The sequence below is a fragment of the Mobula birostris genome, chromosome 20 (assembly GCF_030028105.1).
Source record: "Mobula birostris isolate sMobBir1 chromosome 20, sMobBir1.hap1, whole genome shotgun sequence".
Classification (NCBI taxonomy): domain Eukaryota; kingdom Metazoa; phylum Chordata; class Chondrichthyes; order Myliobatiformes; family Myliobatidae; genus Mobula; species Mobula birostris.
This window is the reverse complement of record NC_092389.1, coordinates 4,886,776-4,911,488: the sequence shown is the minus strand read 5'-3', so window position 1 is coordinate 4,911,488 and position 24,713 is coordinate 4,886,776. Positions and strand designations below refer to the sequence as shown.

Genomic DNA, 24,713 nt, shown 5'->3' with positions numbered 1-24,713 from the left:
CCACTCAGAGATAATATGCATAGAGTCAGAGTTACAGAAAAAGTACAGCATAAAAACAGGCCCTTTGGCCCATCTAGTCCATACTAAGCCATTTAAACTGCCTACTCCCATTGACTTGCACCAGGACCATAGCCCTCCATATCCCTACCAACTATGTACCTATCCAAACTTCTCTAAAATGTTGAAATCAAACACACATGCACCACTTGTGCCGGCAACGTTCCACACTCTCAAGACCTTCTGAGTGAAGAAGTTTCCCCTCATGTTCCCCTTAAACTTTTCATCTTTCACCCTTAACCCATAACCTCTAGTTATAATCCCACCAAACTTCAGTGGAAAGATCCCATTTCATTCAAACTCTAAAGGGTACAGTCATAGAGACACAGAGCACTACAGCACAGAAAGAGGCTCTTCAGCCCATTTAGTTATGTCGAACTGTTATTCTCTCTAGTCCCATTGATCCATACCCCTCCCATCCATGTACTTATTCAAATTTCTCTTCAAAGTTACGATCAAATCTGCATGTACTGTTACATGGTTAACAGCCCATTCTGCTTTCTCTTTGTTCATGGGACAACCAATTCATTCCATAAAATCTAACTGTGTGATAGCCTTAGGCCAGTGCCTGAACAATTCAATTTTCCCCAATGTGGGGGACAAAATCTGAAGAACCCAGAATACTTGCAACTGGGGTCCTGAAGACTCCTTCCATGTGAGTTCAGTGAAAGGAAGCTGGGGACAGGAAAGGTTCCGGAGGATTGGAGGGTTGCAGATGTTGTTACCTTATTCAAGAAAGGGAGTAGAGATAGCCCAGGAAATTATAGATCAGTGAGTCTTACTTCAGTGGTTGGTAAGTTGATGGCGAAGATCCTGAGAGGCAGGATTTATGAACATTTGAAGAGGCATAATATGATTAGGAATAGTCAGTGTGGCTTTATCAAAGGCAGGTCGTGCCTTACGAGCCTGATTGAATTTTTTGAGGATGTGACTAAACACATTGATGAAGGTAGAGCAGTAGATGTAGTGTATATGGATTTCAGCAAGGCATTTGATAAGGTACCCCATGCAAAGCTTGTTGAGAAAGTAAGGAGGCATGGGATTCAAGGGGACCTTACTTTGTGGATCCAGAATTGGCTTGCCCACAGCAGGCAAAGAGTGGATGCAGACAGGTCATATTCTGCATGGAGGTCGGTGACCAGTGGTGTGCCTTAGTGATCTGTTCTGGGACCCTTACTCTTCGTGATTTTTATAACTGACCTGGATGAGGAAGTGGAGAGATGGGTTAATAAATCTGCTAATGACACAAAAGTTGGGGGTGTTATGGATAGTGTGAAGGGATGTCAGAGGTTACAGCGGGACATTGATAGGATGCAAAACTGGGCTGAGAAGTGGCAGATGGAGTTCAACCCAAATAAGTATGAGGTGGTTCATTTTGGTAGGTCAAATATGATGGAAGAATATAGTATTAATGGTAAGACTCTCAGCAATGCGGAGGATCAGAGGGATTTTGGGGTCTGAATCCATAGGACGCTCAAAGCTGCTGTGCAGGTTGACTCTGTGGTTAAGAAGGCATACGGTACATTGGCCTTCATCAATCGTGGAATTGAGTTTAAGAGTCGAGGGGTAATGTTGCAGCTATATCGGACCCTGGTCAGACCCCACTTGGAGTACTGTGCTCAGTTCTGGTCACCTCACTACAGGAAGGACATGGAAACTATAGAAAGGGTGCAGAGCAGATTTACATGGATGTTGCCTGGATTGGGGAGCATGCCTTATGAGAATAGGTTGAGTGAACTTGGCTTTTTCTCCTTGGAGTGACGGAGGATGAGAAGTGTATAAGACGATGAGAGGCATTGATCATGTGGATAGTCAGAGGCTTTTTCCCTGGGCTGAAATGGCTAACACGAGTGGGCACAGTTTTAAGGTGCTTGGAAGAAGGTACAGAGGAGATGTCAGGGTTAAGTTTTTTATGCAGAGAGTGGCGAGTGTGTGGAATGGGCTGCCAGTGACAGTGGTGGAGGCGGATACGATAGGGTCTTTTAAGAGACTGCTGGACAGGTACATGGAGCTCAGAAAAAGAGAGAGCTATGAGTAACCCTAGGTAATTTCTAAAGTAAGTACATGTTTGGCACAGCATTGTGGGCCGAAGGGCCTGTATTGTGCTGTAGGTTTTCTATGTTTTTATGTTTCCAAGTTGAATGTCAGCTGATTCTTACAGAGGTACAGAAACGGGCCCCTGGGCTCGCCAGACTTACAGCACCTTCCTATTGTTTTGTAGAACATTGTCGCCAAGGTTTTGACTGACTTAGTGTCTCTCAGAAGAGCAGCAGTATTACACAAACCTCACAACCATTTCCCCATTGCTCATCTCTCCCCAGTTATCATTCTGCAAACCTCCAGTTGCTTCCAGTCAGAATCAGAATCAGGTTGAAAATTAAGATGAGTGACTGCTTTTAGTTGGGCTGTTTTTCACTGACAGAGGTTTGTAAGATTCTACAAGGCATAGATAAACAGCTGGTATCTTTTTCCCCCCAGAGTCAAAATCTCTAATAATAGAGGGCATATATTTCAGGTGAAATACAGTATATGGTACTGTGCTGCCCTTAAGGCATTTATTTGACTTTATTGGGTATACGCTTTAAATGATTTGTTTGTAACTATTTTCTAGTTAAAGGTTGATAATTAAGTTACAGTATAACAAAGGTAAATTCATTGTCTATGGTATATCACGGCATGTGATGACGTCACCTCCGGTTTCACCGTGTCTTATGTGTAACTCCAGTTCGGAGAAGGTGTGAAGGCGGGTGCCATGTGTGCAGCATGATCATGAAGAGCTCCGTGTCTACCCACAAAGAAACATTATAGAAGCAACGCCGTAAGTTCATAAGAATGTATTTGAAGTAAAAGTATTAACGCGGTTTCTGTTAAGGAAGCGGCGGTTCGGGTGGCGCGCGTTTCGGCTTTTCAATTTCAAACGCAGGGTGGGCTCAGGCCCGGCGGCGGTCTGACAGGACCCCCCCCCCACCCGCTACTCAGGGCAGCTGGAGACACTCGCTAAAAGAAGAGAGCATGCGTGGTCTCCAGAATGAAACAGGCGCTGTATATGTTTGTATTTTTTTATCAACAGTTTTCACCTTACGATGTTAATGTGGAAGAGTGCACAGTAAATGGTTAACCTTACTATGACTCTGTCTTCATTGGCTCCAGTTTAACTTGGTGTTTAGTCAGAGTTTCACACACTGCATGAGAACACTACAGGTACGTTCAAAGTAGATGCGTGGGGCAAGTTGTTGTTGTGTTTTTTTTAAGTCAGAGTGGCGGGTGCCTGAAGTGCACTGCCAGAGGTGGTGATGGAAGCAGAAATGAAAGAAGCATTTAAGAAACTCTTAGATGGGCAGAGGCAGGTTTAATATCACCAGAACATGTTGTAAAATGTGTTGTTTTGTGGCAGTAGTACATTGCAATACATAATAAAAAACTATAAATTATAATACGTATATAAATAAACAGCACAAAAAGAGGGTGAAAATAGTGAGGTAGTGTTTATGGGTTCATTGTCCATTCAGAAATCTGATCCTGGAGGGGAAGAAGTTCTTCCTGAATCGTTCTGTGCATGTCTTCATGGTTCTGTGGCTCCTCCTTGATGGTAGCAATGAGAACAGGGCAAGTGCTGGGTGATGGGGGTCCTTAATGATGAATGCCGCCTTTTTGAGGCATTGACTTTTGAGGGTGTTCTCGATGCTGGGGAGGCTAGTGCCCATGATGGAGCTGGCTGAGTTTACAACTCTGCAGCTTTTTCTGATCCAGTGCAGGCAGAGGCACATCATGGGTCAAAGGGCTTGTCCTGTGCAGTTCTTTGAACTATACTCTTTCTGTGTGTTGCTTGAATCAGGAATGTTGGCAAGGATGATCAGAGAATACCCTGCCTGAATAGGCAAAAAGCAAGGAAATTTACTCGGGAGTCATAGTCAGCAACTAACATCATGTGGATTCATCTGAATATTGTCAGATTCCAGAGACTGGGATCTGACTACAACATCTTCCCACATCCTGGAAGTAATCACACCATTGTGAAGTGTTCTGTGAAGTCCTGGATAGGAATCCCAGTTCCAATCCTTGCCGTACACCACTGATCACAGATTTCCAATCAAAATAACATCCCTTAACTATCATCTTCTGATTCCTATCAAGCCAAGTTTGCATCACATGTAAAAATCCTCACTCAAGTCCCTGTCAACTGTATTGACTGCACTATCCTCCTTGACACATTTAATTAGCTGCTCAAACAAGGCAATCAAATTAGTCAGACAGAAACCCCCTTTAACAAAGTCATGATGACCATGTGTGATTAACGTCTGTATCTCCAAGTGCAATGAGCTCTCCTCTAAAATTGAGTAAATGTGTTCCTATTCAACCCAATTGTTCTTCATGCAAGGGTCCCTCCATTCCAGGAACCAAGCTGGCAAATTTTTCTTGCAATCATTCTGTTAGCATATACATATATTTTCTTTGGTAACTTTCTTTTCCTAGGCAGTTGGAAGCTTCAGAAATTTTAAAATCCATCCCTAATTGCTCCTAAACATGAAGGCACTTAAGAGCCATTCCTAACAGCACACTTGAATGTAATGGTCTGTTAAAGGTTCTTGGGAACTCTTTACTTTCCACTGTCTCAATGGAGAAAAAAAAATACCCACCAGTCTATCAGGAAAACTTTCCCTTGATTTCATTTTTATCCCCCTTCCACTTCAAATAAAATTGATCATGAAGCTGGCTATTGGCCTAGGGTGGAGGTGGTAAGGATGTGCGGTGGGTGCTGCATTCAGCCAGTTGATGCAATTTCATGGCACGTGCAAAGAGTTTGTACTTACAGATTGCGGCGATAGTACCTCTTCAGGAATGGATGCGCGGCTGCGCCAACGGCAAAGTTGCTGCTACCCGTGTCCACCAGAATGTTCAGCTAGTACAGAAAGAGAAAGTAGTTATTTCCGTCCAGTCAAACAGGGTCCTGTACTGGTTAATCACAGATGGTCATCATGACTTTGTTATGGGGAGATCCTGTACAACTAATTTGATTGCCTTGTTTGAGGAGCTAGATCAATGAGTCAGTGAGGGTAGTGAGGTTGATGCAGTTGACAGATTTGAGTGAGGCCTGTTAAAAAATCTCACACAAGAATCCCTGAGGCGGAAACCTGGCTTGATAGGAATCAAAGGATGACAGTTCTGTTAAAGGACATACGTGCTAGTGTTGATTATTAGGTGTTTTGAATGTGTTGGCACTTTATTTATTTAGAAATAAAGTGCAGTACAGGCTCTTCTGCCCCAAGAGCAAACCACCAATTTAACCCTAGACTAATCACTGGACAATTTACAATGACCAATTAACCGACCAATTGGTACGTCTTTGGAGTGTGGGAGGAAACTGAAGCACCTGGAAGAAACCCACGTGATTACGAGGAGAATATACAAACTTTCTTACAGAGGATGCTAGAATTGAGCTCAAAACTCTTGACGTCCCCAATCTGTAATAGCGTCATGCTAACCGCTACACCACTGTGGTGCCCCTGTAGTAACTAAAATTGAGTCAGACAGAAGCTGTAATGGAGACATAAAAGTCTTCATTTACACAGCAAACTTTCAGGAGAATCTCACTCTCCTGACACAATGTTCTATACTTTTTCAACACAAAGATAACAATAAACGATTAACTACAGTTTCAATTGCTATTCCAGTCCTGAAGAAGGGTCTTGGCCCAAAATGTTGACTGCTTGTTCCTCTCCACAGATGCTGAGTTCCTCCAGCATTTTGTCCTTGTTTCTCTGGATTTCTTGCATCTTCAGAATCTCATGTTTATAACATTTTCAATGTAAATGGAAACATTTACATAATGACATATTTACAACGGCAGCATATCCCAATTAGCAGAATGCCATGAATATTTAATACTGGTGTTTGTTCCAAAAGCCTCAGTACAAACTCCAGACACCCAAAATATATTTCTTTTGTTACAGTGTTAAAGGATGAAGCCATGAATATACAAAAAAAACAGTTGGAGAAGTGATAAAACAGATCTGTGACAGGGATACACCTTTAACATTTCAATGGGACACAATCAGAATGTCCCAAACCCAATGACTGGTTTCACTAACCACAAAGTACCAGTTGAAAGATAAATTGTATACAGCTTTTATCTCCTGAAGACTGGTTCTCACTTTAGTTAATGCATTATGCTATCCATAATTTCATAACTCAGAACGATCCTTAACATATGTACCATAAAGTTAAAGGAATGATTACACTTTATTACATATTAACATATTATATACTTACTTATATCTTCACTTCCGGGGCGCCTAGGCGCGACTTGAGTAGCAGCAGTACTCTCAATGGATACGATTAAATATTCCCGTTTCAGCCCGATACAGCTAAAAAGCACAACTGCTTCCACGGTCAGTACAGTCAACAAAGATGTCTTAATGTGTTTAAACGAACTATCGCCATTTAAAACCAACGGAAACAACAACAATTGTGGTCAGAAGTGCCCATGGAGAACACCTCGGAGGAAGCACGGGTGTAGATCAGGATTACAAGTGTGTTTAAGGAAACGGGGTTTTAAACTCCCAATACTGACTATCTTGCTGGCAAATGTGCAGTCTCTGGTGAATAAAATCGATGATCTCAGAGCTTTGGTGCTGATTCAGAGGGACATTAGGACCGCGTGTGTCCTTTGTTTGACGGAATCCTGGTTAACCCCTTCCATACCAAATGCAGCGATTCAGATTGACGGTTTTACGATACACCATCAGGATAGATCTATAGAGTCTCTCAAAAGCAGAGGTGGAGGAGTATGCCTCATGAACAACTCTTCTTGGTGCACAAATATATCAGTGCTGTCCCAATTCTACTCACCAGGCCTGGAATATCTAGCAGTAAAGTGCCATCCTTTTTACCTACGACGGGAGTTCTCTGGGGTCATTTTGGTAGCAGTATACATTCCACCTCAGGCCAATGTCAATCAGGCTTTACGTGATCTGAGCAATGGGATCAACATGCATGAAACAGCGCACCCTAACAGCTTCTCCATCGTTTTGGCAGATTTTAACCAGGCCAGTCTGAAAAAAATCACTAAGCAATTACCATCAACAGATCACTTGCAATACCAGAGGAAACAACACACTGGACCATTGTACACCACCATCAAGAATGCCTACCATGCTATTCCACGCCCTCACTGCGGGAAGTCTGATCACCTGGCTGTATTTCTACTCCCTGAGTATAGGCAGAGACTGAAGACTGCAGCACCAGCAGTGATGACCAAGAAGATTTGGACAAGGGAAGCACAGGAGCGCCTACAGGACTGCTTTGAATCGGTGGACTGGACTGCATTCAGGGATTCATCTTCGAACCTGGATGAGTATGCTGCAGTTGTTACCGACTTCATTAAAACCTGTGTGGATGAGTGTGTGCCCACAAAGACTTACTGTACATTCCCAAACCAAAAGCCATGGATGAACCAGGAGGTACGTCATCTGCTGAAGGCCAGATCTGTAGCATTCAAGTCTGGCAACCCAGGCCTGTACCAGAAAACCAGGTATGATTTGTGGAGGGCTATTTCAAGAGCCAAGAGACAATTTCCAATGAGGTTGGAGGTGATATCAGATGCACGGCAACTCTGGCAGGGTCTGCAAGACATTACTTCCAACAAAGCGAAACCCAATAGCATGAATGGCAGCGATGCTTCACTACCAGATGAACTCAACACCTTCTATGCCCACTTTGAAAGGGAGAACACAACTACAGCTGTGAAGATCCCTGCTGCACCTGATGACCCTGTGATCTCTGTCTCAGAGGCCGATGTCAGACTGTCTTTAAAGAAAGTGAACCCTTGCAAGGCAGAAGGTCCCAATGGAATATCTGGTAAGGCTCTGAGTACCTGTGCCAACCAATTACCGGGAGTATTCAAGGACACTTTCAACCTCTCACTGCTACAGGCGGAAGATCCCCACTTGCTTCAAAAAGGCAACAACCATACCAGTGCCTAAGAAGAATAATGTGGGCTGCCTTAATGACTATCGCCCGGTAGCACTCACATCGACAGTGATGAAATGCTTTGAGAGGTTGGTCATGACTAGACTGAACTCCTGCCTCAGCAAGGACCTATTGACTATAGCTCAGCATTTAATACCATCATTCCCACAATCCTGATTGAGAAGTTACAGAACCTGGGCCTCTGTACCTCCCTCTGCAATTGGATCCTCGACTTCCTAACTGGAAGACCACAATCTGTGCAGATTGGTGATAACATCTCCTCCTCACTGACGATCAACACTGGCACACCTCAGGGGTGTGTGCTTAGCCCACTGCTCTACTCTCTGTATATACATGACTGTGTGGCTACGCATAGCTCAAATACCATCTATAAATTTGCAGACGATACAGTAATTGTTGGTAGAAACTCAGGTGGTGCCAACTAGTGGAATGGTGCCACAGCAACAACCTGGCACTCAACGTCAGTAAGACAAAAGTGCTGATGTGAACTTCCGGAAGGGTAAGACGAAGGAACACATACCAATCCTCATAGAGGGATCAGAAGTGGAGAGAGTGAGCAGCTTCAAGTTCCTGGGTGTCAAGATCTCTGAGGATCTAACCAGGTGCCAACATATCAATGTAGTTATAAAGAAGGCAAGACAGCAACTATACTTTAGTAGGAGTTTGACGATATTTGGCCATGTCAACAAATACACTCAAAAACTTCTATAGTTGTACCATGGAGAGCATTCTGACAGGCTGCATCACTGTCTGGTATGCGGGGGGGGAGGGGGGCTACTGCATGGGACCGAAAGAAGCTGCAGAAGGTTGTAAATTTAGTCGGCTCCATCTTGGGCACTAGTCTACAAAGTACCCAAGACATCTTCAAGGAGCAGTGTCTCAGAAAGACAGCGTCCATTATTAAGGACCTCCAGCACCCAGGACATGCCCTTTTCTCACTGTTACCATCAGGTAGGAGATACAGAAGCCTGAAGACACACACTCAGTGATTCAGGAACATCTTCTTCACCTCTGTCATCAGATTCCTAAATGGACATTGAATCTTTGGATACTACCTCACTTTTTAAAAAAATTTACAGTATTTCTGTTTTTGCACAATTTTTAAATCTATTCAATATACGTAATTGATTTACTTGTTTATTATTATTATTTTATTTACCATTATTTTTTTCTCTGCTAGATTATGTATTGCATTGAACTGCTGCTAAGTTAACAAATTTCATGTCACATGCCAGTGATAATAAACCTGATTCTGATTCTGACTTAAAAACCTGCTGAGGTCCTCCAGCATTCTGCGTGTCTTACGTTCTTCCCGTTTGTATGTTCTTCCTGCGTATAGGTGGTTTTCTCCGTGTGCTCCGGTTTCCTCTCACAGTCCAAAGGTGAACCGATTAGTAAATTAGTTGGTCATTGTAAATTGTTCTGTGATTCGGCATAGATCAAATTGATGGGTTGCTAGGCACCACAGCTCAGAGGGCCTGCTTCACACTGTATTTCTAAATAAGTGTATAAATACTTGCTATTTGTGTACTGAGGGAAGGGAAGTTGGTGGAGCTTTGGAGACAGATGGGTTGATTTAGCTTGTGCTTCTTTAGTACTCAGCTTAGGGCTTCATCTTGGCCAGAAATGTATGGATTGAAGCCACAATCCATATATTTGAAAAAAAACCATTCTAGCCAATTCTTCAAGACTGAATTGATATCTGCATTTGCTTAGGGTTCATCTGCATTCACGTAATGTAAGAGTTCTCAGATTCAGCAGATCAGCCCAGTGGGGCACCTAGGCCTTTGGTTCCTGATGCACACATTGCCACTAATCAATCCCAATGAACCACTCCTGTCCCAGGTCTCTCTGGGTACGTAGTTATTGAATCTGGCAGAGCATACATGGAGACTGGTCAGTCATAATAGGAACCAACAGAGTAAACCTCCCACTAACGATAAAAAAATGCCCATATTTTCAATAATCTTCATTCATTGCTTCCGATCACTCCAATGGCTCTCATTACAACCTGCATCTTCTGAGGTTGATTATGCTCTGCTCAAACACATACATGTGAAAATCCGCAAGATATTTTCTTCATTTAACTGGACATGGAAGAAGAATCATACATAACCTCCTTTGTTTTGATAATGCACAGAAATCATTTAGACAAAATGTAGCAGTTAGCGCAACTTTATTACAGTGCCAGCAATCCAGGTTCAATCCCGCTGCTGTCTAGGAGTTCGTACGTTCTCCCCATGACAGCGTGGGTTTCCTCCGGGTGATCTGATTTCCCCCTATAGACCAAAGACGTACCAGTTGGTAGGTTAGTTGGTCACATGGATATACAGTACTGTGCAAAAGTCTTAGGCACATGTAGCTATGGTTTTTGTCAACGTGGAGTGTTGTGGGAGGGGGATAGGACAGGTGGCAGAGAAGGAGTACCAGGGGTGGGACAGGGGGATGGCGAGGGTGCAGACACACCCAGCCCTGAGACACCAGGCAAGGTCATTTGATTCTAAACAATTGGTTCATTGAATCATTACACAGTCTCCCTGGTGCTTCCTGCTCCCTCTCCTTTCCCTTCCCCTTTTCCCAACTAGTACAATGCAATGCACAAAAATTACTACAGTACTGTGCAAAAGTCTTAGGTATATACATATAGCTAGGGTGCCTAAGGCCTTTGTACAGTACTGTAATTGGGTTGTGTGGGCTCATTAGGCTGGACAGGCCTGTTACAGTGTTGTATCTCAAAATAAAGGGACATTGACTTACACTGAACCTGCTGCAGCAGACAATCAGGACATGTACATGAATATATTACTTCTGCTTCAACAAAATTTTGAGAACCTTAGCATCATCAAGGGCAAAGCAGCCAACTTGATCAGGCCTCCATTCATCATACAAAATTCTCCATTCTCTCTAGCACAAAGCATAGCGGCTGCTGAATATGCCATTTACAAAATGCACAGCAGTTACTCACTGAGGGTATTCTCGTAGCATCTCCCTCTACCACAAAGGACGAGGAGGGCAGCAGCAGCATCAGCCACCCTAAAGGTCCCCTCCAAGTCGCACACCATCCTGACTTGGAAGTATTTTGCTATTCCTTCCTTGCTGCTGGATCCAAATCAAAGACCTCCCACACTCAGATGGACTGCAGCATCGAGAGAAGACTGCACTGCCATCTTCTCAAAGACAATCAGGAATAAACAATGAACTAAGAGCATCTCCACACCATCCGCAAAAAGAGGAATTTCTTGGTGGCCAAACATTTAAAAACCCATCCCCATTCCCCTTCTAACATGTCTGTCCACGGCCTCCTCTTCTGCCATGATGAGGCTACTCTCAGGTTGGAGAAGCAACACCTTATAATCTGTCTAGGTAGCCTCCAACCTGATGGCATGAACACTGATTTCTCCAACTTCCTGTAGTTTTCCTCCCTCCCCCTTCCCTCTTTTTCTACTACCCACTCTGGCCTCTTACCTCTCTTCTCACTTGCTTATCACCTCCTCCTGGTGTCCCTCCTTCTTCCCTTTCTCCCATGGTCCACTCTTTTCTATCAGATTCCTTCTTCTCCAGCTCTTTGCCTTTTCCAATTAATATCTCCCAGCTTCTTAGTTCACCTCCTTCTGCCATCCACCTCGCTTCATCTATCAACTTCTAGCTTGTCTTCTTTCCCCTACCCCATCTTTTTATTGTGGCACCTTTTCCCTTCTTTTTCAGTCCCAATGAAGGGTCTCGGCCTGAAATCTCAGCTGTTGATTCATTTCTGTAGATGCTGTCTGACCTGTTGAGTTCCTCAAGCATTTTGTGGGTAATGCCATGAATTAAGATAAGTTGGATAAGTACACAGATGAGGGGGGTATGGAGGTGAGGTCGATGGCACTAGGTAGAATGACATTTTGGTATGGACTAGACGGGCTGAAAGGCCTGTAGCTGTGTTGTAGTGTTGAATGACCCTATGAGTACTAACTCTATAATGAGATCTACATCCCACAAAATGAATGAAAGTAACTTGTGTGGAACCTGGAATTTTATTGTAATTGACATTTATTTCAACACAATCTATGCTTTTGCTTATTTTTCCAATTACAAAATGGTCACATTTCTGCAGCTTTCACCATGGTTACCAGCAACACGAAAGGATTCTTTGAAGACGGCTGCTGCTTTTTCAAAAATAAAACATGTGATAGGAAACAAAGGGTATAAAAATAGATCCATGTCCTATTTTATTTAATCAAAAGCTTTGGTGAAGGTCTGAGTCATAGGTACGATGGTGGTGTCGTTAAGTGACTGGGCTAAGAGCCAATGTTCTGGACCACTGATCCAGGGATATGGATTGGGAATTTAACACCAAAATCATTAAATAACTCTGGATTTAAAGAGTAACAGTAATCATGAAACTGTCAGATTGTCATAAAACCCCATCTGGCTCACTTATGTCGACAGCGGATGAAAAACTGCTGTATGTGACTTTAGTCAATGCAGTTGACTTTGTACTGCTTCCTCAGGGGTAAATGGAGTGTACCATGTCAGCGATGGCAACTTCCCATGTATAACTGAATGAAGAAAGGAAATCACAGTCACAAAGCTGAATATAAGTAGAATGAACAAGTTTTTATCCATGTCCCACCCAGGACATTGAGACATCCTTGTAGTGATTATTCATGAAATTATGAGATGTGCCAGTTTCACTCAAAACACTAAATAGTTCAAATACATGTATTGGTGTAGAATCTTGGGCAACTCCACTACCTGTATGCACCTGTCCAAGTCACACACCTTCCTGACTTGGAAATCTACTGTCCATTCCTGCATTGTCACTGGAATTAAACCCTTGAACTCAAGAGTCCCTTCACCAGAATCACTGTGGTATTTTCTGAAGACATCTCACCAGCACCTTCTCATGAGCAATTAGGAATGAGTAAGAAGTGTTGGCTTTGCATCTGATGCCCACACCCTAGAAGGTGAATCTAAGAAAAAAATATGCTCAGAGCCAAAACTAAGACACTAAGGGGCAAAGTGTCAATGAGCCAAAACTAAGGTGGGTAACATGGTGGTTATGCAGCAAGTGAAGTTACAGACAGAATCAGATGCACATCAGCTCTGGCAGGGTTTGCAAGCCATTATTTCTTACAAGATGAAGTCAAACACCATAAATGGCCGTGATGTTTCACCCCCCCCCCCCCCAATGAGCTGAATGCCTTAATGCACGCTTTGAAAGGGAGAATAAGACTGTATCATACGAATCTCTGCAACGTCTGTCTCAGAGGCTGCATCAGAACATCTTTCAAGAGGATGAACCCTTGCAAGGTGTCAGGCCCCAATGATATACCTGGCAGGGCACTGAAAACCTGTGCCAACCAACTGGGTGGAGTGTTCAAGGACTGGAGTCTTCAATCTCTCAATGCTGCAGTCGGAGGTTCCCACCTGTTTCAAAAGGATGACAATCATACCAGTGCCCAAGAAGAACAGGGTGAGTTCTTATCTACTCATATCTACTATGATGAAGTGTTTTGAAAGGTTGGTCGTGGCTAGAATTAACTCTGGCCTGAGCAAGGACCTGAACTCACTGCAGTCACCTATTGCCACAACACGTCTACAGCAGATGCAATCTCACTGGCTCTCCACTCGGCCTGGACCACCTGGACAACACTAATACCTACGTCAGGCTGTTCTTTATTGATTACACCTCAGTGTTCAACACCATCATCTCCTCAGTACTAATCAACAAGCTTCAAAACCTGGGCCTCTGTGCCCCCCTCTGCTACTGGATCCTTGACTTCCTCATCAGGAGACTACGGTCTGTGCAGATCAGAAATTACATCTTCTCTTCACTGACAATGAACACAGGCTTAACTGAAGGACACATACTTAGCTAGCTGCTCTACTCCCTCTGCAATCATGACTGTGTGGCTAAGCAAAGCTCAAACATCATCTATAAATTCACTGATGACACAACTTGTTGGCAGAATTTCACATGGTATTGAGTAAGATAGATCAGCTGGTTCAGTGGTGTCATAACAATAATCTTGTTCTTTGATCAGCAAGATCAAGGAATTGATTGTGGACTTCGGGAAGGGGAAGTTGGGAGAACACACAGCAGTCCTCATTGAAGGGCCAACATCTCTGAAGATCTATCATGGGCCCAACATATTGATGCAATTAAGAAGAAGGCATACCAACAACTATACTTCATTTGGAGTTTGGACAGATTTGGTACGTCACCAAAGACACTAGCAAATTTCTACAGGTGCAATGTGGAGAGCATCCTGACTGGTTGCATCACTGCCAACACACCAGATCAGAAAAAGCTGCAGAGGGTTGTAAACTCAGCCAGCTCCATCATGGGCACAAGCCTCCCCGGCATCCAGGACACCCTCAAAAGGCATCAACCATCATTAAGGACCCTCAACATCCAGAACATGCCCTCTTCTCATTTCTATGAAGAGTAAGGGGGTGCATGAGCCTGAAGACACACATTCAATGTTTTAAGAACAGCTTCTTCCCTCCGCCGTCATATTTCCGACTGGCCCATGGACCCATGAACACGACCTCATTATTTTTCTTTTTACACAACTTTTTAAAATATATTTTTGTTATAATTTACAGTAATTTTATGTATTGCACCATACTGCTGCCACAAAACAAGTTTCATGACATACTGTATATCAGCAATAATAAACCTGATTCTGATGTCACTTTACTAGTAAAGCAGCACCCTGTTCTAGAGATCTGAGTTCAAATCCCATCATAGACATTAACAACTTAATTCAGTTCACTATTTGTAAACAACAGAAAGATTAGCTATCGTAATTGGCAATTTATAAACTAGGAAACCTGTTGTAAAATTCTACCTGTTTCACTATCGTCCATTTAATACAGAGGTCAACCACCTTGTCCTAGTCTGGGTGACATCCAACTCCAGGTCTATGTCTGTGTGGTTGATTATCAATGGTCTTTACCAATGACTCATCTAGACATCAAATTCAAAGGAAATTATTGAAGGACATCAAAAGCAGAACTTATTAGCAACCTTACCACATCATCTGAATTTAAAGATACGTTATACAACATGGAACATAGGGCAGTACAGCACAGTAGAAACACTTTGCCCCACAATGTTGTACTGACCTTATAAACTACTCCAAGATTAATCTAACCCTTCCTTCAATATAACCTTCCATCTTTTTCTATCAACGACATGGCCTATCTAAGAATCTTCTAAATGTCCCTGATATATCTGCCCCTACCATCGTTCCTGGCAAGGCGCTCCAGACACTCACCACTCTCCATGTGAACAAAAAAATCTTACCTTTGACATCCCCTATACTTTCCTCTAATCAGCTTAAAAGTATTTCCTCTCATATTAGCCATTGCTGTCCTGGGGGGAAAAAAAAGACACTGGCTGTTCAATCTATCTAGGCATCTTATCATCTTAAACACCTCTACGAAGTCTCCCCTCATCAAAGAAAAAAGCACTAGCTCACACAAACTTTCTTCATATTTTTTTTGTCACCTGTGTCTTAGAATCACTGAACCATTATGGCAGAAGAGACTATTTAGTCATTTATTCATATATGGGCCATCTCTTCAGTCCCATCCCCCTGCTTTTTCTCTATTGCCTTACAACGTATGGAAAAGAAAATGGCTGCAGATGCTTGGGGAAAACAAAATAGATCAAATTCTATATTGTCTCTGCCAGTAGAGGCCACTTGGCCCACTCATGTTCATAAATCTTCTGGCCAACCTTCCCCTAAGGAATTCAATTGTACTGCATGGATACAGCACAAGATGAGGTTAGTTTACTCATTGATTGCGCTCTAAATAATTAACAGAAAATCACCTGTTTAGAGTGCAGAAAGAATCATTTATTTCTTTAAAAGAAGCCAACATTATAAATGATTTAATAATGATATCCACATTAGAATCCAACTCATTGTTATGGATCTTTATTTAGATCTTCGAGGAGGGAATTTCATTTCATCAATGAAGCAGATTTTTATCAGTGGAATGATTTTCATTTTCATATTATGATAATATATTTTATCTATTAATTGCTCATACTATCAGCATCGTCTCATTGCTGGTCTGCTTCAGAAGATTTTCCAGTATTGCAGTTTTACAAATAAAGGCATGAAGTAAGCAGATTTTCACAGAAATGAAACTTTTACAGTATGCACTCAATTATCACATCTCCCAATAATCTTTAATCCACTTCATCATCTATAAATTGTGATGAAGTGCACTGACTACTGTTACATATGTAAATGGAGCAGCATTTTATACACAGATAAATCTCACAAATTGCTGGATAACCTGCAATTTTTAAGACTGTTTTATTGATTGAGTGTTATCCCAAACACTGAAGTTGGTCAAGGAAAATTCCAGAATATTAATCTCAACCCACAAGCTAACTTAAATCTCTAATCGTACATCAATTTTTCCTAACTTCTGGTATCACACCCCACCTTTCTTCCCCTTCATCCCACTGGACCCCATCACCTTTCTTTTCTCTGCTCTCTCTATCTGTCCATCACCTATACATTTCTTTCTCCAGTTCCCTTGCCCACCTCCTTGCCTTTATTTCATGGTCCACTATCCTCTCCGGTCAGATTCTATCTTCGTTGGTCCTTAGTCATTGTTTAGCCAAAGGGTGGTGAATTTGTTGCCACATGCAGCAATGGAGGCCAGGTCATTGGGTATATTTAAGGCAGAGATTGATAAGTTCTTGATTGGACAGGACATCAAAGGTTATGGGGAGAAGGCTGGGAATTGGGGTTGAGAAGAGATTAAAAAAAAAGGATCAGCCATGACTGAACAGTGGAGCAGACTCGATGGGCCAGATGGCTAATTCTGCTCCTTTGTCTTACGGGCTTATGGTCATTTTCACCGACCACCTCCCAGCTTCTTATATCACTCCCATTCTCACTCCCTTCACCCGCCTATCACCTTCTCCCCTCATTTGATTCACCTATCATTCAACAGCTCTTTTTCCATCATCTCCCTACAGCTTTTTATTCTGGCCATCTCATTACTTTACTTCCAGTCTTTATGGAGGGTCTCAACCCAAAATATTTCCCTCCATGGAGTCTGCCCAACTCATTGAGTTCCTCCAGCATCTTAAATCTGCTGGTTTTGTAGAATTTCTTCATATGTTCACATTAGTTCCTGTCGATACCAACACATTTATATCTGTGAACATCTAGACCTCTTTAACAACCACCTATCAATCAGTTATCAAAATACTCCACTTGGAATTAAGTGTCAAGAAATGTGCTTCTTGGGAATTAAAATCATATAAAATGCTGGAGGAACTCAGCAGTTCAGGCAGCATCTATGAAGAGGAATAAACAGTTGACGTTTTAGGTTGAGACCTTTCATCACTCCAAGTCTTGGCCCAAAACGTTGACTGCTTCTTTCTCTCCATTGATGCTGCCTGACTTGCTGAGTTCCTCCAGCATTTTGTGTGTGTTGCTCTGGTGTTCCATCTTCAGAATTCCTTGTTTATAACTTTAAATTCATGACAAGTTGAAACATACAACTTGAAAGGAATATTGAAGGCATGGATATGAAGCTGACTACACCACAGGAAACAGAAGGCGATGGAGAATGGTTATTTTGTGGGCAGTAAATGGAAATGGCATCCTCCAGGGTACAGGATTTGAGCTTTTGCTTTTGTTTGATCAATATTAATGACCCAGGCTTTAAGGTGCAAATTACAATTTATAAGTTTGCAGATAACATGAAACTTGGCAGTAATGGAAGCTGTGATAGATTGCTGAATGATATGAACTGACTGGTGGAATGGGCAGATACATGGCAGATGAAATTTAATGCAGAGAAATTTCAATTGAAACATCTAGTACAGAGGTTTCTCACCCTTTTTTATGCCATGCAACCCCACTATTAACCAAGGTGTCCATGGACCCCACTGTTGGAAACTCCTGATCTAGTAAGGAGAATGAGAGACAGTGTAGTGTTCTGAACGGGAAGTAGAACTCCAAGAGTAGGTAAAATCTAACCTTTTCCACCCACGCAACGCTTCAATCTAACCCTTCACTCCCACATAACCCTCTATTTTTCTTTCATCGATGCGCCTATCTACGATCCCTTAAATGTCCATAATTTATGTGCTTCTACCCACCACACCCGGCTCTGAGTTATGATTTTATTTTCATTCCATGTAACCAACTCCAATGCCTGAGGAAGGTCATCAGAAAGCCCAGGTATTTGTGAGAAGGCATCAACTCAGTTGAACTGGGGGAGTGAAGTTGCGTAAGCTTTTAGATGTCAAAAGTCCTGACAGGAAATACATTCCTTTATTTGTTAAGCAACACACAACAAATTTGCTGGTGAACGTAGCAGGCCAGGCAGCATCTCTAGGAAGAGGTACAGTCAACATTTCAGGCTGAGACCCTTCGTCAAGACTCCTGACGAAGGGTCTCGGCCTGAAACGTCGACTGCACCTCTTCCTAGGGATGCTGCCTGGCCTGCTGCATTCACCAGCAACTTTGATGTGTGTTGCTTGAATTTCCAGCATCTGCAGATTTCCTGTTGTTTGCGCCTTTACTTGTTAAGCAGGTTTTCCTGTTTAGCACTTTTTGTCATGATGTGGAACTTGCCCACTGACAATAACAGTAGCAAGACACAGAAAACCATCCACAGGAAGATAATCTCAATATTTTGAGAAATGGAACTTATGTCATCACACAGCAACCTGATCTTTAATCACCTTGTTTCCCCTAGAACTAACACTCACTGAGATCTGTGACTGATAGCCTCATAAGTGCCTTGGCAACTTTACCTCATGAATTCAGGTCCACAGTCACTCTGGAGAGAGCAGCCTCATTATTACTCTGAACTGCCACATCTTGCAGTCTTTCACTGACTGGGACATTTTTGCAACCTGCACACTTCAGAACAAGACACTTCCTCCACTTTTCTTCAATCCACAGATAAAGTGATAACGGGTACTTTGATTTACTCACAATTCATAACTCCCTACAGTACAGACATTTATACTCTGGAGTCTTGTCCTTACAAACACCTCTTGAACAACCTCCTAACAAAAGCACTAGACTAGAACACTAGGCTTTCTCCCCGACCCACAAAAACCATGGCACCTGTAGTTACTGTCCTCCACCAGATTCTCTAGTCCTTTGTCCGTTTGGGAGCAACTTCCAATCTCCTCCCAATACAGTGGTCTCGATTCAGTAGCAAAGCTCCCTGCAACTTGTGTAACTTGTGGGGGCTACTTGTGTAATGGTATGTGTAATGGTAAATTGCAGCCAGCAGGGTGAGTATCAGTGCATTAGGGATGCAGAATCAAAAAGGGTAACAAATACAGTACTCAAAGTGTTACATCTCAATGTGTTAAGAGTACTCAAGGTGTTATATCTGAATCGTGGCTGAAGGATGGTTGGAGTTGGGAGCTGAATGTCCAAGGTTACACATTGCGTTGAAGGGATAGGAAGGTAGGCAGAGAGCGTGGCGTGGCTCTGCTGGTAAAGAATGGCATCCAATCAGTAGAAAGATGTGACATAGGATCGGGAGGTGCAGAGTCAGAAAGGATAGCAAATATGGTACTCAAGGTGTTGTATCTAAATGCACGTAGTATAAGAAATAAGGTGGACCATCTTGTTGCAATATTACAGTGGTATAAGAGAGGATTTGGCCAAAGTAAATTGGAAGGAGATGCTGGCGGGGATGATAGCAGAGCAGCAATGGCTTGAGTTTCCAAGAAAAATGAGGAAGGTGCAGGATAGATGTATTCCAAAAACAAAGAAATACTCAAATAGCAAAATAGTACAACCGTGGCTGACAAGGGAAACCAAAGCTAATGTAAAAGCAAAATTTCTACAGATGTATCACAGGGAGCATTCTAACTGGTCACATCACCGTCTGGTATGGAGGGGCCACTGCACAGGATCAGAAAAGGTTGCAGAAAGTTGTAAAGTCATGGGCACTAGCTCCCCCAGCAACGAGGATATTTTCAAAAGGCGATGCCTCAAAAAGGTGGCATCCATCATTAAGGACCCCATCTCCCAGGACATGCCCTCTTCCCATTGCTAACATCAAGGTGGAGATGCATGAGCTTGAAGACGCACACTGAAAGTTTCAGGAATAGCTTCTTCCCCTCCAGCATCAGTTAATTGAATGGGCATGTACTATACACCACTTCACTACACATCTTTTGCTCTCTTTTTGCTTCAGACTTTTGCACAGTTCTGTAGCAATTTTATATATTGCACTGTACTGCTGTCACAAAAAAGAATTATGACATATGTGAGTGATGATAAACCTGATTCTGATATGGGCCTCTATTGTAGACTGAGAGTAGAAAGGTAGCAAGGAGAGGGGAATCATGATTTAGACTAACTTGGCAGGGGGTGGGCACTGGGGTGGAGGGACTCAGGAAAGGACAGTTGGTAAAAAAGTGAAGATAGCGTGCAGTCAGTTTGTCAGGAAGGGCAGGCAGGTGATGGGACTTAGTTGCAGCCAACAGACTATGAGTATAAAATCATTAGGGTCAGAAAGGACAGCAAATACGGTACTCAAGGTGTTGTATCTAAATGTACGTAGTAGAAGAAATAAGGTGGGTGATCTAGTTGTAATATTACAGATTGTCAGGTATGATGTTGTGGCCATCACTGAATTGTGCCTGAAGGATGGTTGGAGTTGGGAGCTGAATGTCCAAGGTTACATGTTATATTGGAGGGATAAGAAGGTAGGCAGAGGGGTTGCTGTGGCTCTACTGGTAAAGAATGGCATCAAATCAGTAGAAATATGTGACATAGGATCGGAAGATGTTAAATCCTTGTGGATTGAGTTAAGAAACTGCAAAGGTAAAAGGACGCTGATGGCAGTTATATACAGGCCTCCCAACAGTGGCTGGGAGGTGGACCACAGGTTACAGCAGGAAATAGAAAAGCAGAGTCAAAAGGGCAATGTTATGGTAGTCATGGGAGATTTTAACATGCAGGTTGATTGGGAAAATCAAGTTGGTAATGGATCTCAAGAGAGTGAGTTTGTTGAATGCCTAAGAGATGGCTTTTTAGAGCAGTTTGTTGTTGAGCCTACTAGGGGATCAGCTACACTGGGTTGGGTGTTATGTAATGAACCGGAGGTGATTAGGGAGCTTAAGGTAAAAAAAAACACCCTTTGGAACCAGTGATTACAACATGATTGTGTTAACTTGAAATTTGATAGGAAGAAAGTAAAGTCTGTCGTAGCAGTATTTCAGTGGAGTAAGGGAAATTACAGTGGTATGAGAGGGGAGTTGGCCAAAGTAAATTGGAAAGAGTTGCTGGCAGGGATGTCTGCAGAGCAGCAATGGCGTGCGTTTCTGGGAAAAATGAGGAAGGTGCAGGACATGTGTATTCCAAAAATGAAAAAATACTCAAATGGTAAAATAGTACAACTGTGGCTGACAAGGGAAATCAAAGCTATTGTAAAAGCAAAAGAAAGGTCATACAACAAAGCAAAAATTAGTGGGAAGATAGAGGATTGGGAAATTTTTAAAAACCTACAGAGAGCAACTAAAAAATCATTAGAAAGGAAAAAGATGAAATATGAAAGCAAGCTAGCAAATAATATCCAAGTGGATAGTAAAAACATTTTCAAGTATGTTAAAATTGCAAATGTTGCTCAAATCTTTTAGAAAGGAGGAAGGCAGCAGAAAGGATGTTACAGACCTGATGTTACATGCCTGACCTCAGTAGTTGGGAAAATGTTAGAGTCAATTGCCAAGGATGAGGTGATAGAGTACTTGGTGACACAGGACAAGATAGGACAATGTCAGCATGGTTTCCTTAAGGGAAATTCTGCCTGATGAACCTCTTGGAATTCTTTTGAGGAGATCACGAGTAGGATAGATAAGGGGATGCAGTGGATGTTGTATATTGGGACTTTTCTGGTTGGCTGCCAGTGACTAGTGGTGTTCCGCAGGGGTCGGTGTTGGGACCGATTCTTTTTATGCTGTATATAAATGATTTAGATGATGGAATAGATGGCTTTGTTACCAATTTCGCAGATGATATGAAAATTTGTGGAGGGGCAGACAGTGTTGAGGAAACAGGTGGGATGCAGAAGGACTTAGGCAGATTAGGAGAATGGGCAAGAAAGTGGCAAATGAAATACAATGTTGGAAAATGCATGGTCATGCACTTTGATAGTAGAAATAAATGTGTGGACTATTTTCTAAATGGGGAGAAAATCCAGGAATCTGAGACGCAGAGGGACTTGGGAGTCCTTGTGCAGAACACCCTGAACGTTAACCTGCAGGTTGAGTTGGTGGTGAGGAAGGCAAATGCCATGTTCACATTCATTTCAAGAGGTCTAGAATACAAGAGCAAGGATGTGATGCTGACGCTTTAAAAGGCACTGGTGAGGCCTCACCTTGAGTACTGTGAACAGTTTTGGCCCCTCATCTTAGAAAAGATGTGCTGGCATTGGAGAGGATCCCGAGGAGGTTCACAAGGATGATTCCAGGAATGAATGGTTTATTATACAAGAAATGTTTGATGGCTCTGGGTCTGTACTCTCTAGAATTCAGAAGGATGAAGGGGGATCTCATTGAAACCTTTCGAATGTTGAAAGGCCTAGATAGAGTAGATGTGGAAAGGATGTTTCCCATGGGAGGGTCTAGGACAAGAGGGTACAGCCTCAGGATAGAGGGGCGCCCTTTCAAAACAGAGATACGGAGAAACTTCTTTCGCCAAAGGGTGGTGAATTTGTTGCCACATGCAGCTGTGGAGAACAGGTCATTGGGTGTATTTAAGGCAGAGATTGATAGGTCTTGATTGGACATGGCATCAAAGGTTACGGGGAGAAGGCCAGGAACTTGGGTTGAGGAGGAGATAGAAAAAAGGATCAGCCATGATTGAATGGTGGAGCAGACTCGATGGGCCAGATGGGCTAATTCTGCTCCTATGTCTCATGGTCTTATGATTGGGAAAAGAATAAGGGAGAAGGGATGAAGCAGGAAGCATCAAGAGAGACAATTGTTCGGAATCAAATGACCTTGCCTGGTATCTCGGCTGGGTATATCTGCACCTGTGTCCCCTTACCCCCGGCACTCCTCTGCTACCTGTCCCACACCCCTTCTGTGGTACTCCACCCTCCCCATTCCTAATATCCTTTGCTCCCTCCAGATTTACAAACTCATTTTCCACTCCACATTGACAAATATTTTGAGTACTGTGGAAGTCTTAGGTACCCTAACTATATGTATGTGCCCAAAACCTGCACAGTGCTGTACAAAATATAACATTATATACATTTCTTATTGTAATTTATAGTTTTTAGAAGTTTGTATGCAACATACTGCTGCTGCAAAACAACATATTTCACAACGTATGCTAAACCTGATTCTGAATTTGTAAATAGTCTATTCAATATACATTATTGATTTACTGTACTTGTTTATTTATTGTTTTATTTAATTTATTTTTTTCTCTCTCTCAGCTATATTATGCATTACATTGAACTGTTGCTGCTAAGTTAACAAATTTCATGCCACAGTGATAATAAACCTGATTCTGAATTTACTTTGAACTTCAGGCTGCTACAACCCACTGCTTTTCTTCAGCAGTTTTGTTTTTTTGCTACAGTTTCCACGAGTCTCCTGTGCCTCAAATACAGGTCACACAGTAAAAAACAGCTGGTTTCCTCTCCTAAAGGATATTAATTAAGCTGCTTTATTTAAATGGAAGTCCAACAGATTGAAAGCAACTTTCCCTGAAACAGCATTTTTTTAAATTTTTGAGATCTTTTAAAGTTAATTTCAAGCATTTCATGTTATTATCAAAATAAACATTATTCATAATTTTTTAAAAAAAATTTGGAAAAATAAACTGTGCAATGTATTTTCTTTCTTACATTCATAGGCAATGAGTTAAATAGTGCTCAATTACATTTCTTAAAACCAATAGCACGGCTGCCATTCATGAGGTGGGTAACAGTTAGATCTGTGTAGTTCTTTAGATGATGTGAACTGCACAACGAAACCTATGCAGGGAGAGGTTTTTTTTAAGTAGATCAGCCATTGCTGGGGCACTTCCACTCACTCCACCTGGCAATTCCGGGTCTAGTAGGATAATAGCTGTCACAACTGGGGTGGTATACTACTACAATAATTGGGGGCCTTCCTCACCCAACCTGGTCCCTCCCTGTCCAGTAGTGGAAGAACCTTATACTGTGGAACTTCCCCACCCAGCCCTTGCAGTGGCTGCACCCGCTCAAGTAGTAAGTGTTGAACTTGTTCTCTTCCAGCCGATGGATGACTTGTCAAAAACATGACTCACGGCTGCAATGAGGAAGGAAGGGGGGTGGGAAAGGAAGCACTTGTGCTTTTATAGCTGCATTCATATCCTGAGAACCTGCCAAGAGTACTTCAGAGCCATTGAAGTGTGGTTGTTATTACCTAATAAATAGTTGTGAGCATAGCAAAACACACCATTGACGAGGTAATGTAATTTTAGGTGTTGGAAGAGGGACAAGTATCAACTAACCAGGGCACTGGAAGCACTTGGCTACCTTCCTTCAAAGAGTGCTTATGGACCTTTTCATTGAGTAGTGTGAGCACATACAGAAACACAAGAGATTTTGCAGATGTTGGAAATCCAGAGCAACACACACAAAATGCTGGAGGAACTCAGGAGTTCAGGCAGCGTCCATGGAGA

At 42.4% G+C, this 24,713-nt stretch overlaps 1 protein-coding gene across 3 annotated transcripts in view; it reads right to left on the bottom strand.

The window, feature by feature from the left end:
* Window positions 1-24,713, bottom strand: part of LOC140212745 (beta-secretase 1) — a 187,669-nt gene that overhangs the window by 140,064 nt on the left and 22,892 nt on the right. For all 3 annotated transcript variants that reach the window (XM_072283898.1, XM_072283897.1, XM_072283899.1), the window contains one exon: window positions 4,869-4,957. In XM_072283898.1, coding sequence (XP_072139999.1) covers window positions 4,869-4,957 — 89 coding nt within the window. The remainder of the gene's footprint in view (window positions 1-4,868; window positions 4,958-24,713) is intronic.